This window comes from Remersonia thermophila, chromosome 6 (assembly GCF_042764415.1).
Source record: "Remersonia thermophila strain ATCC 22073 chromosome 6, whole genome shotgun sequence".
Lineage (NCBI taxonomy): Eukaryota > Fungi > Ascomycota > Sordariomycetes > Sordariales > Chaetomiaceae > Remersonia > Remersonia thermophila.
In genome coordinates, this window is record NC_092222.1 from 2,315,364 (window position 1) to 2,331,921 (window position 16,558).

Consider the following 16,558-nt stretch of genomic DNA (forward strand, 5'->3'; position numbering starts at 1 on the left):
GTCCGGCCATGCACAGTCCCGCCGTCCGAATCCGTCCGCGGTCGCTGAGTGACGGACAAGTCAAGCCAAGCCGTTGCAAACACCACAGAGTTGCCAGAGAACGAAAACGGCCTGACCACCCGGCGATGGGTGCTGCCAGTGGCCGAGCGAGATGCTTGGCTCCGGGGTTGATGTGGGGCCGGGACGGCTCCGGGTTCCCCTCCGAAACCCCTCAACTGGAATAACAAGCTGAAGCTGTTGGCCGCATGGAGAGGCCAGGCAGATTGGTAAACCAACACCGTGAGCACCTCCTAATTCTTATCCGTCATAGGTCCGTGTATGCCATCATGTCAGCCTGACGCATGCAATAGAGGACCTCCAAGTGCCTCCAAGTGCCTCCAAATGCCTCCATCTGCATGACAAGCAAGGCTTTTAGGGGGGTTGCGTTGGTCGCGAAAATGGTGGGCCTCACAGCAACACTGTCTCGGTGTTTTATAGAAAGAACGGCATGACAGGACAACCTTTTTTTTATATACCTTTTACACACATTGGATATCCTTCGAGACGAAGCATCGCATTTCTTGGAGCTAAGCATCGCATCACAGCCGCTTCTAGGACTTTCTAGATCCAAGGGCACCTGCAGTTGTTGTTGTCAGCTCGCTGGGTCTCCGGTCTCCAACGCGCTCACGGCCCAACGATCTCCTCCTCGGCTCATCGTCGCTAGTCTGAACAGGCAGTAGGACTTGGGGTAAAAAACAGTTTCAGACCCAGGAATCAGCTACAAGCTCTCCGTTCCTCGCTCTCCGCTGCCCACAGCCCGTTGTGCCCAGCCACCATGCTCCCCGACCCCGACTCCGACCCCAGCTCCTCCAGCTCTTCGGAGCCGGAGGATAGCCTTTACTCCTCCGAGGATGAAGAGTCCGGAGCTCCCCTGTCGGCCACTTTCGATGACACAGATGAGGCCGACGTCGATTCGCAACCCAGCCCCAGGAGCGACTCTCCCGTTGAAGAGGAAACGCCTACCGTGGTCACTCTGGCCGCAAGGGCTTACCAACTTGAGATGCTCGAGAAGAGCCTCAAAGAGAATATCATCGTCGCGGTAGGTTCTAGCGCCTCGAGACCAAGTTCCTGGTTCTCCCTGCTGACCCGGTCTGAAAGATGGATACGGGCAGCGGAAAGACTCAGGTGTAAGTCCCCCCCCTTTTTTTTCCTTTTCTTTTGCGCTATCCAGTAGCAGATACCGTTCTGACGGCATGTCTAGCGCCATCCTTCGCATCCAAGCCGAGATGGAACGGAGCGACAAGGTTAGCTTGAACGGATCTGCTTCGGTTCTCCCCTTGGCTAATGGTCCTCAAGATTGCCTGGTTCCTGGCTCCAACCGCGGCCCTGGCTCAGCAGCAGTTCGACGCCATTCGAGTCCAGACGCCCTCTGTCGGCGCCAAAGTCATTATCGGTTCCGACAACGTGGATGCATGGTCATCCAGGGGCGTCTGGGACGCCGTTCTGCTCAATATCAGAATCGTCGTCTCGACCTACCAGATCCTCCTTGATGCCGTGGCGCATGCCTTCGTCCCGCTTGAATCCCTCTGCCTTATTGTGCTAGATGAAGGTGAGCATTAGCACCCCGGTTGTATCAAACAGAGTCACGCTGACCCTCGTAGCCCACAACTGCGTCGGGAACCACCCGGGGGCCCGGCTCATGAAAGAGCACTACGCCCCGAGGAAGAAACAGGGGCTGTATGTCCCGCACATCCTGGGCCTCACGGCAAGCCCTTTGATGAATAACGACCTGAGCGGCCTCGAGAAGCTCGAGAAGCTCCTGGATGCCGTGGTGAGGACGCCGAGCAAACACCGCGACGAGCTGCTGGCTCAGGTCAACCGCCCCGTGCTGAAGACCGTCCGGTACGCGGCCCCGGACGACGACGACGGCATCGACCTGCCCGATCTCCCGGGCCTCGAGAGCTTGCAAAGGCTCTATATCACGCTCGACATCCGGCATGATCCGCGCATCCGCTTCCTGCTTGAACGCAACGACCCCAAGAGCCGGGCCAGGCTCCGAACGGCCATCACGAAGAGAAACACCTATTGCATGAGGAGCCTCGCGGACCTCGGGCGTCGCACTCGAGAAATGCATGAGAAGTTGGGACCGTGGGCCGCCGAGTACTACCTTTATGCGGTCGTGTCGGAGTTCACCAAGCCGGCCGACGGAGAGCAGCCGTCCGGCGACAGCCTCCAGGAGCAGGAACAGAGATACCTGGCCGACATCTTCCAGAGGATCGGCGCAAAGCCGCCGCCCGCCATACCCACAGACCTCTCGCCCAAGGTCCAGGCGCTGCTCGGCGTCCTCGAATCCCGCGAGGGCGATCCCATCGGCATCGTCTTCGCCAAGGAGCGAGCCACCGTCGCCGTGCTGTCCTACATCCTGGCCCACCACCCCAAGACCTCGCATCGCTACCGCGTCGGCTCCATGGTCGGCACCTCCAGAATGCCCGGCAAGCGACGGGACTTTCTCGACCTGGCCCGGAAGGACTACCTCCTTTCTCTCCACGCCTTTCGGACCGGGAAGATCAACCTCCTCGTCGCCACCAGCGTCCTCGAGGAAGGCATCGACGTGCCCGCCTGCAACCTTGTCGTCTGCTTCGACGAGCCCGACAACCTCAAGGCCTTCATCCAGCGCCGCGGCCGCGCCCGCATGTCCCGGTCCGAGCTGTACCTCCTCGTCAAGCCCACCCCGACCAAGGTCTCCCGCGACTGGGAGGCCCACGAGGCGGCCATGAAGCGCAAGTACGAGGACGAGATGCGCCAGAACCCGCTCCTGGAGCAGGCCGAAGCCGGGGGGGCGTCCGAGGCCGAGCTCCACGACTACCCCGTCCTCCGCGACCCGGATACGGGCGCCCGGATCGCCCTCCACGACGCCAAGGGCCACCTCGAGCACTTTTGCGCCACCCTCCGCTCGCGCAAGTTTGTCGACTCGAGCCCCTTCTACGTCGTGCGGTCCCTCGAAGGCAACGCCCCTCTCCTGTACGGGCGGCGGCTGAACCTGCGCCGCGCCACCGTGCACCTGCCCGTCTCCCTCCCCCCGAAGCTGCGCAGGTTTGAGGGCTTGCACTCCTGGCTCTCCGAGGCGGCCGCGTGCAAGGACGCGGCCTTCCAGGCGTACGCCGCGCTCTACAGGGCCGGGCTGGTCAACAAGCACCTGCTGCCGGCGACGGAGGACGACTTGCTTCCGAAGGAGTGGAGGACGGAAAAGAGGCTGGGCGTGGCGGCGGTGAGCGGGGAGATGGAGCCGTGGAGGGCGGTGGCGAGGGCGTGGGAGGACAAGCGAGGGCCGACGTATAGGAGGAGGATGCGGGTGGAGAGTCCCGACGGCGCGCAAAAGGTGGCGCTGGATGTGGTGATGCCGGTTCCGGTGCCGTACATGAAGGACCTGGAGGTGTACTGGGATGCGGGGAGGCCGTGGAGGGTGGTGACGGACCCGGACATGCGCATCGAGGGCGAGGAGGGAAGGGGGGCTCTTGCTGGGGAGGACCGAAGCCTGCGGCTGCTGGAGCTGGCGTTTGGATACCGCTGGGCGCTGGACGCGGAGAAGCAGTACCCCGTGCGCTTCGTCCTGGCGGATGGGGAGGTCGGCGAGCTCCTCGCGACCGAAGGCGCGCCGGTCACCGCGGAGCTGCGGGAGAAGCTCGCGGGCGCGTACCTCGTCCGCGACGTGACCGACTGCGGTCGCCCGTACTTCGCCGCGGGCTATCTCCCGTCCAAACCGGCCGCCGAGCTTGTCGGCAAAACGACGGACAAGGAGTTTGAGGAGCGCCCCGCCAACACGCCGTACGTGGTGGTGAAGAGCTGGCCCAAGACGATCCCCCTCTTCCACGCGCCCGCCAAGCAGAAGCCGCCGGCGGCCAGCGCGAAGCCGTACCCGCGCATCGCGCCCGCCGAGCATCTTCGCGTGGACGCGTTCCCGGTCGTCTACTCCCGCGTGGGCTTCCTGATCCCGGCCATCACGCACGCCCTTGGGGTGCACCTCATCGCCCGCAACCTGCTCGAGTCGCGGCTGCAGGACGTGGGGATCACGGACCTGTCGCTGGTGGTGTCGGCCATCACGGCGAGGGCGGCACGCGAGTGGACCGACTACGAGCGCTTGGAGTTCCTCGGCGATTCGATCCTCAAGTACTGCACCACGGTGAACATCTGTGCCAAGTGTAAGCTGATCCTTTCTCTCCCCTCCCTCCCCCCCCCAAGGCGTCCATCTTTCCGGCATTCTCCTGACGGTTCCCCCTCCCCCTCTTTCCAGACCTAAAGTATCCCGAAGGCATCCTCTCGCCGCTCAAGGACAAGGTCGTCTCCAACTCCCGCCTCTCCCGCTCCGCCATCGACTTCGGTCTCGACCCCTACATCATCCACCAGCAGTTCAAGCTCCGCAAGTGGCGTCCCAGCTACGTCCAAGACCTCCTCTCCTCGCCCCCCTCCCCAACCCGCCGCCTGCTCAGCACCAAAACCCTCGCCGACGTGATCGAGTCTCTGATCGGCGCGTCCTTCCTCAGCAGCGGCATCCAGGGAGCCGTCGCTTGCATGTCGCTGTTCCTGCCCTCCTTCGGCTGGCGGTCCGTCGAGCGGTGCCGCTCCGTCCTGTTCGCGGACGCCCCCGAACGCGAGCCCCTCCCGCAAAACATGCTGCCCATCGAGCCTCTGCTGGGCCACACGTTCGCCCGCAAGGCGCTGCTCGTCGAGGCCCTGACGCACGGCTCGTGCTCCGGCCCGGGCGTGCGCGCCTCGCTCGACCGGCTCGAGTTCCTGGGCGACGCGGTGCTCGACTTTGTCGTGGTGAACAAGCTGTTCGCGCACGCCGACCCGGCGCCGCTCGAGACGCAGGCCCTGCACCTCCTGCGGACCGCGCTCGTGAACGCCGACATCCTGGGGTTCTTGGTGATGGAGTGGTGCGTGACGATGGAAGAGACGGAGGTGGAGGTGGATGGACCCGCCACCGCCGCCGCCGCGGGCGCCAGAAGCTCAGGTGACGATGATGATGACGACGACGACGACGACGACGACGACGACGACGACGACGACGACAAGGGCCACGACCCCAAGATCACCATCCGACGCACCGAGAAGAAGCTTCCTCTCTGGTCGTTCCTGAGGCACGGGTCGCTCGACATGGGCCTCGTCCAGCGCGCCACCGCCCGGCGGCACGCCGCTATGCGCGGCAAGATCCTCGAGGCGCTGTGGCACGGAAGAAGGTACCCGTGGACGCTGCTCGCGCGGCTGCAGGCGCACAAGTTCTACTCGGACGTGTTTGAGAGCATCCTGGGCGCGGTGTGGGTGGACGCGGCGGCGTCGGTCGCGGCGGCGGGAGGGGAAGACAGGGCGGCCTTGGAGGCGTGCGAGCAGCTGGCCGAGAAGATTGGGATCCTGCCGCTGATGCGGAGGCTCGTGCAGGACAAGGTGGAGCTGTTGCACCCGAAGGAGGAGCTGGGGAGGCTGGCTTGCGGGGCGAGCGTCGAGTACGAGGTGACGGCCCCGAGCGAGAAGGGAGAGGAGGCGATGGGGCAGGAGGAGGAGGAGGACGACGACGGGGAGACGACGTTTTCGTGCAGGGTGCTGGTGGGAGGGGAGTGCTTGGGCACGGCGAAGGGGGCGCTCAGCCGGCTCGAGGCGAGGACGAAGGCTGCGGAGGTGGCGTGTGAGGTTTTGAGGGCGAGGAAGGCGGCCAGGGCGAATGGCGAGGCGAAGGGAGGCGAGGGTGTGTAGCAAAGAGGATTCGAGGCTCTTGGGTTGCTTGCTGCACACGCCGAGCGCGCAAGCGGGCTTTGGATACGCTGGTAGGATAAGCACATGGAGGGTATTATAGACTCCAACACCATCGCTCCCGTTCCCCTCTGTGCCGCATTGGCAAAGCCACCGGCGAAGCAGCCCTTGGTGGTGGGGCCACGCAGGTCTCCTTGACTCAGTGCTGCGTGCTTCCGCTGAACACCCTCTCTTCGACTTGGGGCGGCGTCCCACGGTGGAGGTTGGGACCTGGAGGAGGGGCCTAGATCGACGTCGCGGGCGGGCTTCCCGGGGTGCCCTAGGGAGCCATCCCGGCATCCAACAGCTTGACCTCGGCCCTCGTTTTGATGCATAGTAATAGCCATCGTTCCTCACCCATGTCAATATCGGATCAGCCCGACGGCCACCTTGATACCTGCGCATGGCCTCCGACAAGCCCTCGAACATCTCCCCGCTCCCTCAAGGCGATCAGGCCGGAGGGGCTCCCGAGGAGTCCCTTCTCGGGGCCGCCCCCAGCGATGGCTCCGCCCGGGCACCGGCCCCGTCCCGATACCAAGGGCTCTCGTGGCGGAACTGGAGCGTTTGGTGGCGCTTTGGCTCGTCGTTGTTCTTCAGCATCCTCCTCATGGTTGTCCTGTACTTGTACAGCCAGCCGGACCATCTGGGCCCCTGGGGGAGGCGGGTTTTCAACACCCTGGCCATCCACCTCTCGTCCCTGGTGAGCTTGTCGGTGGGTTCGCTTCTCGGCGTGTTGGGGAGCGCCCTCCGCTGGCCGCTGCTGGCGTGGCGAGCTCACTCGCCGCGCGAGGTCGACCTGATTCTCGGCATGCAGAACCCCTCGAGGTCGCTCGAGCTCGTCTTCCACCAGCTGCGGAGAGACAAGAAGCTGTCTACCACGGCGCTGGTCGTGCTCGTGTACGTAGCGTTCAACGTAGCCGCCCGCCTCGGCGTTGCCGCCTTTGGGTTGGTCTACGACATCAACGAGAACGTTGAGATCGAGCATCCCGTCATGGTGACCGACTTTGGGAGCGGCGAGTGGCTGAGCTCCAACGGGGCTGCCACGAAGGATCCGGCGAAGGCGATTCACATGCTGCAGCTGAACCAGGGTATGTGGGCTCTGTCTCTTCGTGGGCGCCAGAAGAGCCCCGGTGGAATGCACAAACATGACGGAAACGGAGCTGATGATATGCGCGTGGTCTCGCAGACAAGGCGGACTCCTTGGCCAATGTAGGCTTGATGACCGTGCCGATCCCGTTCGACGCATCGGACCCCTCGACCTACACGACGAACAACATCGGCGTCCATGGCCTGGATCGCCTTGTCGACGGGAACACGGTCACTTACGCGTACCCCCTCTGCGAGTACCAAGGGGCGTACGAGTACCGCTCCCCCAGCAAAGTCATACGCAGCTCCTCGACATGCCAGGGCCGCGTTTACGAAAAGGGGACCATCTATTCCAAGGGAGAGCCGGTGGCAGCCATAGATAGCCACGCGGGTACGTACGGAATCCTTGCCGTTGCGAACACGGCGATGCTGCCCTGAGGGTTTGGGCACGCTGTTGACCGGTTCGTCTGCAGGCTCTGGCGATCCCGACAAGGCGCCCTACCCACCCTCCAACAGCCCTCTGTACGTGCACGTGTTTGATGCCTTTCTCCGGAAACGCGATGCCCCGGGCTCCCATGTCTGGGCGATGGACTGGAACGAAACCGACCCCATGCTGCCCCATCGAGATCAGGGCTGTCTCGCCACCTGTAAGACGCCGTTGCGACGCCTTTGTCAAGATGTTGCAGAAAGACGACGGCGAATCTTGGCTGACACGGCGGCGTTGCTGCGACCGCGTAGACCTGTACCAGGGATACCTGGCCTCGAACCAGGTCATGTACGAGTGCAGAACGTGCATCGCCGGTGGCCATGGCGAGCCAGGTCTCGCCGGCGACGTTCTCTTCAACTTCCCGGCGTCAAATCTATCCTACGCGACATTTGTCCACCTGTCCGTGGGTGCCTCGGGTGATGACTACGTGCGTTACAGGTCAGGGACGCTCCGGATGAGAGAAACACAAGTCGTCGACCTCAAGGCGACGGGGTTCCTTGAGGGCTTCACGGTGGCTTCGCCCCTCCCCAGCAACCATAGCGTTCCGCTCATGCTGGAGCTGGAGGCGGCGCACGTGGCCGCCCGGCTCCCCATCCTTGCCATCCTAGGCGCGCAGCAGAGGCTGCCGCGCGTGACGCGCGAGCGGGGCGCATCGGAACGACCTTTTGTCGTCAGGAGCCTGCAGGTCAAGTGGAGAGAAGCCTTTATCGTCGTGGCTGTCTTCCAGGGCGTCCAGCTGCTAGCGTTTGCTGTCGTCTGGTGGGTTTCGCGCGGCGTGCCGGTGCTGGACCACGGCAGCGTCCTTGTTACCAGCCGTGTGCTGCGTACGGCGATGAACACGATCGAGGGCGGGAGCATGGCCTCGGGAGCCGAGCTCGCCAAGAGCATCCGGAGGGAGGCGAGGGATATCCGCTACGGGACGAGGAAGCGTCGCTGCGAGGACGGGGAGGCCTACGAGGCGGACTTGTGGAGCGATGTTGACAACGAATTCCCCAAGAAGGCGCACTACGTTTGAGGAAGCTCCTCTAGAGAAGCGTAGCGTAGGATCAGGCATGGCTTCAAGACCATCGAATCGCTGAACTCATCCCGTAACAATTATCGGCTCATCACAGCCTCTGCTCATCAGGTGGCTTTGACGTCGGCCTTCAAGAATGGCCTTGGTTAGCCAGAGAAGAAGCACATCTGGCTCTCTCAGCAATCATCTGCCATGAGACATCGTGGACGACCTGTTCTGGTGTTGTGTGGTTGCAAGGAGCGGCTTCAGGAGCAAAGCCCGGGAAAAAGGGGCAACCCCAAGGAGCGCGGTTCCATCCAGGGTTAGGGTTGTCAAGCTGCCAGGTGTTGGCGAGGTGTCGTCGCCCTCTCGAGCACGGGAAGCTAACGAGCTCACTCATTCGTTCACCCAAGACCCAAGCTCAAGTGTTGGCCATCAACAACAAACCACCAAATCTCGGACCAACGCGACCGACCCGATCCGGCCGAGTCTTTTGACCCAGCGCCCTTGGCCGCGTCTTGTCCTCCCTTTTGCATCGTGCACCGTCAACCCGCACGATGCCCAGACTTCGATAAGCAATGCGAACACCAACGGCTTAAACCCAGGCGACGACGACGACGACGACGACGACGACAAAGACTACGACACCTTCGGGCGAGCACTTGGGTCCCTCCTTTTGGGCAAGGGAGCGCCTCTTCGACATCAATTGCGGCCTTGCGACAGGAACGCAGGTCCGAGTCCAAACGATCCCGAATATCGACGAGTTTGAGCCCGAGCCTCGTTTCCAAACAAACCCGTCGCTTGCTTTCCCTCCCTGACCAGCCATGGCGCCAACGAGCCAGGAGAGCAGCAGCAACAACATCCGCGTCTTTGTGCGCTGGCACGAGCAAGTCGTCTTCGCCGGCGAGGAAGTCAGGTGCACCATCACCTTCCGGAATGTTGTCCGCGCCGGCCTGGACAGCCCGACCCCGTCGTCGTCAGCCCTGTCGACGCCCACCACCCTAAGGCCAAGCATCGCTTCGCCCACCAGCGCCTCGTCGCGTCACCCCCACCCGGCCCGCGCAAGGACCTCCAGTCCCGCCATCCCCTCTCCGGGCCTCGTTCCGCCCCCTCCCAGCGCCCGCGGGCACCACCGCGCGAGCCTGTCGGTATCCGTGCCGTCGGCGGCCTCGCGGGCGCGGTCCGAGTCTCTTTCGTGGCTGCAGAGCCCCACCACGCCGGGGGCGCCGATATTGACGAGCAGCAGCGGGAGGGGCTTTCGCGGCGGGGCGAACGGCCATGGAAACGGAGGGGCGGAAGCGCGCGGGCACGGCCACGGCCACGGCCACAAGAGATCCGTGTCCATCGTGTCCATCGGTTCGCTGAACGGCATGGACGATGGCCTGCACAGCCCGGGGATCTCGTCTCCGAAGCCGCCGCGCGGGAAGGGCCATGCGCGGGCGTCAAGCTTGCAGATCCTGCCGCGCGGCGGGGTGGCCAACGGGCCACGTTCTGGTGAGTCGAGCCGTTGCGCGCTCTAGGGCATCCAAGAACATTGGCTGACGGACCGGCGCAGCTACCAACCCGAGGATATCCCCTGCCCAGCCTTCACCCCTCTTCCATGCGTCCTATCCCCCAGAACGAAGCATCAACGGGCGGAGGTCCGGCACCGTGACGACGCCCGGCACTCCGCGGACCGATTTCCGAAGGTCGCCCATATCACCGCATCCGCTCGCCGATTTCAAGTTTCCCATGTCGCCCGCACAGCCATCGCCAGGGCCGGCAGCAGGAGGAGGAGGACGGGATGAGGATCCGCTGAGCCCGACGGGGGGCGGGTTACCCGTACGGACGAGGGACGCCGTGCCGACCATCAACGAGCAGGGGGTGGCGCCGGCGGCGAGGGTGCTTCAAACGATGAGCATCGCAGGGACGCCGCGTAGCAGCGGCGAGTTCTACTCGCTCAGCAACCACTCGTCCGAGACGCTGGCCTCGGAATACGTGACGCAGCAGCCGCTGCGGACCCAAGTCCGCTCGCCGCTCGGTCGGTGGATGTCGGCCCTGGGGCCGGGCTCGGGTGCCGCCCCTGCGGCGGCGACAAGGCAGCCCGAATCTCTGATGATGGGCTATGCGCAGGTCCAGGGGTCGTTCACGCTGGACGGCTCGCTCGTGAACCTCGGGCCGTTCGAGGCTGTCAAGCGCAAGGCGGTCGTCGGCGGCCAGGGCGGCGGCGTTGTCGGGCTGGAGACGACCAAGCGCGACAGCGGCCTGCTGCGCGGGTTCGGATGGGGCGCCATCACGAGCTCCATCGGCGAGCTGCTCGGCGGCGGCGAGCTCAGCACCATCAAGGAGATGCGCGGCATGGTCAACTCCAAGGCCGTTCCGCTGCTGTCGACGCCGCAGTCCATCTTGTTTGTCGACCTGCAGCTGGCGCCCGGCGAGAGCCGCTCGTTTGAGTACACGTTCCGCCTGCCCAAGGGCCTGCCGCCCACCCACCGCGGCAAGGCCATGAAGATCACGTACAGCCTGGTCATCGGCACCCAGCGGCCCGGCGGCGCCAGGGAACAGCGCGTCAAGTCGGTCGAGGTGCCGTTCCGCGTGCTGGGCAGCGTCAACAGCCACGGCGAGATCCTCGGCCACGATCTGATGTCGCCCTACATCATCCTACGAGACCAGGCACAGGTCCGCCAGGTCAACGGGGAAACCCCCAAGAAGACCCCCCAACTCACCAAACCGCCCCAATCCCTACCCGACTCTACGATATCCTCCTTCCTCGCCTACGTCGACGAGCTCCTCTCCCGCCCCCGCCACGGCAACTCGTCCAACCACGGCGCCCTCCTCAGCCCTAGCCTCCCCATCGCCCGCTCCCCGGCCTCCTCCCGCCGCCCGTCCACCTACTCCCTCAGCGACAACCCCTTCCTCCCGCCGCCGACCGCCAAGGAAGCCATCGACCTGGCCATCTTGCGCTCCAACTTTGGCCCCCCCGGCTCCCACCATCCTCAGCAAGCCCCGAACCGGTTCGAGATCGCCCGCAACGGCCGGCGCGTCGGCGTGGTGATGATCACCCGCCCCGCCTACCGGCTCGGCGAGGTGGTCACCTGCGCCGTGGACTTTTCGCAGGCGCAGCTGCGGTGCTACGCCGTCCACGCGGCGCTCGAGACGACGGAGCGCGTGGACCCGAGCCTGGCGCTCCGGTCCGAGGCGAGCGTGGCGCGGGTCACAAGAAAGGTGTGGGCGAGCGCGAGCGAGGCGTGCCTGTTCACGCGGAGGTTCGTGTTCGCCGGGGCGATCCCGGCGACGGCCACGCCCGAGTTTGTGACGAGCGGCGTGTCGATGGAGTGGAAGCTGCGGCTCGAGTTCGTCGTGCCGGTCGAGGGGGCCGAGGACAGGCAGCTATCCTTGGCGCAGCAACAACAGCTACTCCTACGGCAACAGCAGCAACAACAACAACAGCAGCAGCAGCAGCAGCAGCAGCAGCAGCAGCAGCAAGCACAACGAAGGAATGCTGAGAGTGGGGATGGCTCAAGTGAGGATGAGGATGAGGACGAGGACGAGGACGGGGATGACGATGCTGGTGATGATGAGGGTATGCCCTCCGACGACCGTCGTCAAGGCACAGCCGCCCAAGGCCAACAACCACAACAACAACAACAGCAGCAGCAGCAGCAGCAGCAGCAGCGGCGGCAACAACAACAAAGGCAACAGCTGCCGCCCCTCAGCATACCCAACAAGCTCAAGAAGAAGAAGCCCGCCCCTCTCTCGCCGCCCGCCCCGTCGCCGCTCCTCAGGGGGCAGCCTCACCCCTTCCTCGAGGAGATCTCCAACGACGACCGCGGCGGCCAGATCCTCATCGGCGTCGAGGCCCTGCCGGCCTGCGAGAGCTTCGAGGTGGCGGTGCCCATCCGGGTGTATGGCGCGGCGTGCGACCTGGGCGTCGAGAAGCTCGAGAGGGACGAGGTGGCCGAGGTCGGGCTCGCCGTCTAGGTTCTTTTTTTTTTTTTTTTTTTTTTCTTTTTCGTCTTTGTCGTCGCGCGGGTGAACAAGAAGGTCTGTGTGGAAAAGAGGGGTGAAGGTGATGGAACAGGGAGTTCCGTTGCTAGCACGCGCGGTTGGGGTTTGGCATTGGTGAGGACGAGGCTGGACGGAGGAGCCAGACCGGGTTGCGGTGGTTTGTTTTCAATTTTTTTTTTTTTTCATATTGTTTTTCTAGACGAGGGACATGGATGGAGAGATGAAGCTAGGGGCTGGGTCGTTGGCGTTGTGTGGATGTGTCATGACATCCCTTCCAACCGTTGGCTTGAGTAGCATTTTTGGAGACGGATTCCAGTAGGCATGGGCGGGTTTGAATAGAGCCATGACGCGTTGGCATGCAGCATGGATGTTAGATTTGCTTTGTGATGAGGCCGTGGATTCAAGAGGTAGCCATGCCGTCTGCTGGTGTACGGAGAGAGTCAAAGACCAGCTCAGGGGGTAAGAAGAGATCAATCACCAAGCATCATCAGCACCAGTCCTTCCAACGCAGGAAAAGGAGATGACGTAAATGATGACTTTGACCTGGTCCCAAGAAAAGAAAATACCCATGTATACCCTAGTATAGACAAAGAAAAAAAAGAGAAAAATAAAGCATTAAAAGCTCTGCCAAGCCGGGGCCGAGAAGTGGTTCGGTGTGAACCCCAAGGGGTCGTGGGTCGTGCCCGGGAAGTCGACGTCATGGGAAGACAAGCTTCTCTGCATGGCCGACTTCCGCTTCCTTTCCCCTCCCTCGGACCACCCGGCGCTAGCGGCTAAGCAAACTGGGTCGACGATAGAAGTCATGCACATCCCCAGACGGACGCCCCGGGCTATGTTTCTATAAACACTTACACAGCCCATCTCCCCCCCATCTCAGCCCACGTTGCCGAGGTGGGGATTGTTGCCAGTTCCTACTGGATGCTCCTCCTCCTCCCTCTCCTCCTCAACTTGGGCTCGTCCTTGCCCGGCTCGGGCTTCTTGTCGGCCTCGGGCTTCTCGTCGGCCTCGGGCTTCTTGTCGGCCTCGGGCTTCTTCTCAGCCTCGGGCTTCTTGTCGGCCTCGGGCTTCTTTTCCTGTTCCTTCTTGTTGTCTTCCTTGGGCCTCTCCTTCTTCTTCTCGGACTCGTCGATCTTGATCCACTCCTTCAACTTGCTATCGAAGCGATGTCTGTGACAAAAAAAGCCTCCCGTCAGCCAACCGGTCCAACCCATCAAAAGAGAACCTAGAAGGAAAAAAAAAAAAAAAAAAAAAAAAAACTCACCCATGGAATTCCGTCACCACCATGCTCTTTTTGCCATATTCATCGCCAAGAACCTTCTCATAGTCGTAGGGCACCAGAGAAGGGACACCCTCAAACTCGGTCTCGCGCAACGGGAACAGCTCGTCGGGCGAGTAGTGGTGGAGGTTCTTGCAGCTGATGATGCCGGGCTTGCCCTTGGGGTCGCGCTCCATCAGGGCCGTGATGTCGACGTACATGCCCGTGGCCACGTCGATCCAGCGGGCGTCGATGGCGTTGTGGCCGAACCCGCGGTCGAGGCGCGTCGCGAAGGGGTTGATGTCGAGGTAGTAGTAGCGGGTGCGCTTCGTCTTGCCCTCGCGCTTCGTCGTCCGCTGGCGGATGTCACCGCCAGCCTCTTGCTTCTTCTCGTCCGCCTTCTTGCCCTTGTCCTTGATCGGCAGGCCCCAGTCGTCCCACAGCCGCTCCTCCTCCTCGCTGCTCTCGTACGTGTAGGGGAACACGCTCTGGTTGTAGCGCATGGAGAGCTGCATCATGACGTCGCCGGTGACCTGGACGTCGACGTCAAAGTCCCAGGGGAGGTTGTGGCCGTTCCAGAACCAGCCGAGCAGGGTGCCGTGAGCCAGCCACGTCTCGAGCTTGAGCTCCTCGGAGAAGGTCTTCAGGTAGGCCCGGATGAGGTGCGTTAGGAACTCCCGGTGCAGGGAGTAGGGGACCTGACCGCGGAAGAAGCGGACGTCGTAGTGCTGGAGCTCGTGGGTCTTGCCGGCCTCGTGGAAATACTTGTACTCGGCCAGGTCAGGGGGAGCGGGGCCATCGGGGGGCGGGATGGTGACGGGGAGGTTGAGCCATGCGGGCGCTTGGTGCGACCCGTCCTCTTGCTGGTCCTGCGGTTGATCCTCCTCCTGCTGGTCCTCTTGCTGGTTGGGAGTTTGCTTCTGTGGCGGCTGCTGCTGCTGCTGGCTCGAGTCGGGGGCGGGCTGCGATGGCGGGCTCGGCCGGGAGAGGGAAAACGACCTGTCGCCGCTCCGGGTGATGGCAGCGGTGCCGAAGATGGCGGAGAGGATGAAAAGGACAGCTACGAAAACTAGCACTCTCTGGGAGAGCAGAAACGAGAAACAAGGCTTCATGATGGGCCGGCTTGGTTCTAGGCACACAAGAAGGAAAGAAAGAAGGAAAAAAAGATGGATCCAAGGCAATGAAAACGAGCGTCGATAAGCTGAAAAAGAATCCAAGAAAAAGGGGACTCGGCTAGGTGGCCTCGGTCTTGGTCGGCATCGAAACGGCCACCAACGATAACGACGACGGCGACGGCAACGATCACTAACGAAAACGAGGGGACGGGCTGTTGGGTCTGTCCGGTCCGTGAGGTTGTCGGCGTCAAGGTCGACGTGAGATGTCCCCCCGAAAAGCTCCAAAGCGACACCCCAGAACAAGGTATGAACGACGGGGGAAGAAGGATGAAATCCGATGGAAGGCCAGGAAGCGGTACCACGTAATTACCCACCGCAAGTCCTTTCCCCAAAAGCCGGGGCATAGGGGAACGGCCTGGAAGATATTCCTTCATGACAGGGGGGTTGGCCAAGGCCGGATGGAGGCCAGCGCAATGCAACCAGCAGGGGATGGAGCCGACCGCTGGACTCTTCCAGCGAGCCAAGATCTTGGCCCCCTGGTGCACCGTCAGCAAACACACAGCCAACCGTCATGGATGCCACCACATCAACCCTCCTCCCAACCCCCCTTTCCGCAGCGACTGGCACCCAGCCCGTATGTATGTATATGTATGCACGGGCATGCTCTGTACGACACTCCATGCTTGTAGCGTACAACAGATCCATACGGGCTAGTTCTAGCGTAAGGGGGTGTGCCGTTTGTGTGCCATGCTTCGTGTCAGCCGGCTGCCTTGCTTGTTAACGTGTTCGTCGCAACGCGTAACAAGCCATCGCTGATGAACGCCGCGTGCACGGTGCACGGTGCGGCTTTCATTGCAGCGGGACGACACGCGAGCGGTTTCCAGGTTGGGCCAAACTCTTGGAAAAATGGAGTACAAACTGCGGCGGCACGCGAGCGAACGGGCGAATGGGAATAGGGGCAAACTCCCGGGAAGGGGGGGGACTGAATCTTCTTTTTTTCTTGGGTCCACCACGCAGATCAAGTCACCCCGGGGGGCGGGTTGGCCTTACCGTTTTACCCCTGAAATGGACCTCTCAGAGGCGTAGCTCACCTCGCACAGCCTTAGACAACCCGACGCCACACCATCTGACGTAACTATAGTAACTCGTTCTCTGAGGCTTGCGGCGTCAACTCGGCCATGGCAAAGGATCCTGAAACCCACAGCATCGTCGGCACCTAACTATGGTAGGTAACTTGGCTGATCTTCGTCCGACCAGCCGGGCAGTCCGTCCTGTACATAGCGTAGCCTTCCACTGTTTTTTTTTTTCTTTTTTTGTTTTGTTGTCCTCTTACACCCCCCCCCCCTTTTTTTTTTGTTTGTTGTCCTACTGTGTATTCCTCCCTTCTTCGCCCCCCGTTAGAACCTGAGTCAGGAATGTGACCGGAGAAGAATGCGGACCCCTGTAGACCGTTGGACACACTAAGTTGAGATGGGACGAAACTCTCGAGTCAGTGGACAGATATCCCTGACTGACATTGAGACGGCATCTCCACGGAAATCAAAGACAATCGCATCTACTGCGTACGGTGTCGGGTATACTGCGTACTATACGAGGGGCTTTGGGAACCCGCGCTTGGCGTGGTATTTACTATGTAGTAGTATACTTACGCAGTATGTACCAGCCGCCGGGTTGTACGCAGTAGAGGGGGGTATCATGGTTGATTGGTTGACTGCCTGATTACTGCGTAGGTACCTTGGGGGACTTTTGTTACTGCGTATGTCATCAACTCGGCATCAAAGCTGCCCTGCTGTGTTAGACGTCCACCGCCTCATTATCGTCCACCCCATATCCCGCCGAATCCAGCCCATCCCTCCTCCTGTCTCCCCTCA

At 62.3% G+C, this 16,558-nt stretch overlaps 4 protein-coding genes across 4 annotated transcripts; 3 read left to right on the forward strand and 1 right to left on the reverse strand.

Moving 5' to 3' along the window:
- Positions 1-814: 814 nt before the first annotated feature.
- VTJ83DRAFT_6812 (uncharacterized protein) lies at positions 815-5,727 on the forward strand (the record flags this gene model as incomplete). Its single annotated transcript, XM_071013565.1, has 6 exons — positions 815-1,078; positions 1,138-1,166; positions 1,241-1,283; positions 1,336-1,588; positions 1,641-4,178; positions 4,271-5,727. The coding sequence occupies 6 exons, from the start codon at positions 815-817 to the stop codon at positions 5,725-5,727; spliced, it is 4,584 nt and encodes a 1,527-aa protein (XP_070864439.1).
- A 439-nt stretch (positions 5,728-6,166) lies between these two features.
- VTJ83DRAFT_6813 (uncharacterized protein) lies at positions 6,167-8,351 on the forward strand (the record flags this gene model as incomplete). Its single annotated transcript, XM_071013566.1, has 4 exons — positions 6,167-6,851; positions 6,950-7,240; positions 7,323-7,496; positions 7,588-8,351. The coding sequence occupies 4 exons, from the start codon at positions 6,167-6,169 to the stop codon at positions 8,349-8,351; spliced, it is 1,914 nt and encodes a 637-aa protein (XP_070864440.1).
- Positions 8,352-9,154: 803 nt separating this feature from the next.
- Positions 9,155-12,290, forward strand: VTJ83DRAFT_6814 (uncharacterized protein; the record flags this gene model as incomplete). Its single annotated transcript, XM_071013567.1, has 2 exons — positions 9,155-9,824; positions 9,886-12,290. The coding sequence occupies 2 exons, from the start codon at positions 9,155-9,157 to the stop codon at positions 12,288-12,290; spliced, it is 3,075 nt and encodes a 1,024-aa protein (XP_070864441.1).
- Positions 12,291-13,228: 938 nt separating this feature from the next.
- VTJ83DRAFT_6815 (uncharacterized protein) lies at positions 13,229-14,684 on the reverse strand (the record flags this gene model as incomplete). The annotated part of the gene is made up of 2 exons (XM_071013568.1): positions 13,229-13,484; positions 13,579-14,684. 2 exons carry the CDS (start codon positions 14,682-14,684, stop codon positions 13,229-13,231), a joined length of 1,362 nt encoding a protein of 453 aa, XP_070864442.1.
- Between the last annotated feature and the right edge of the window lie 1,874 nt (positions 14,685-16,558).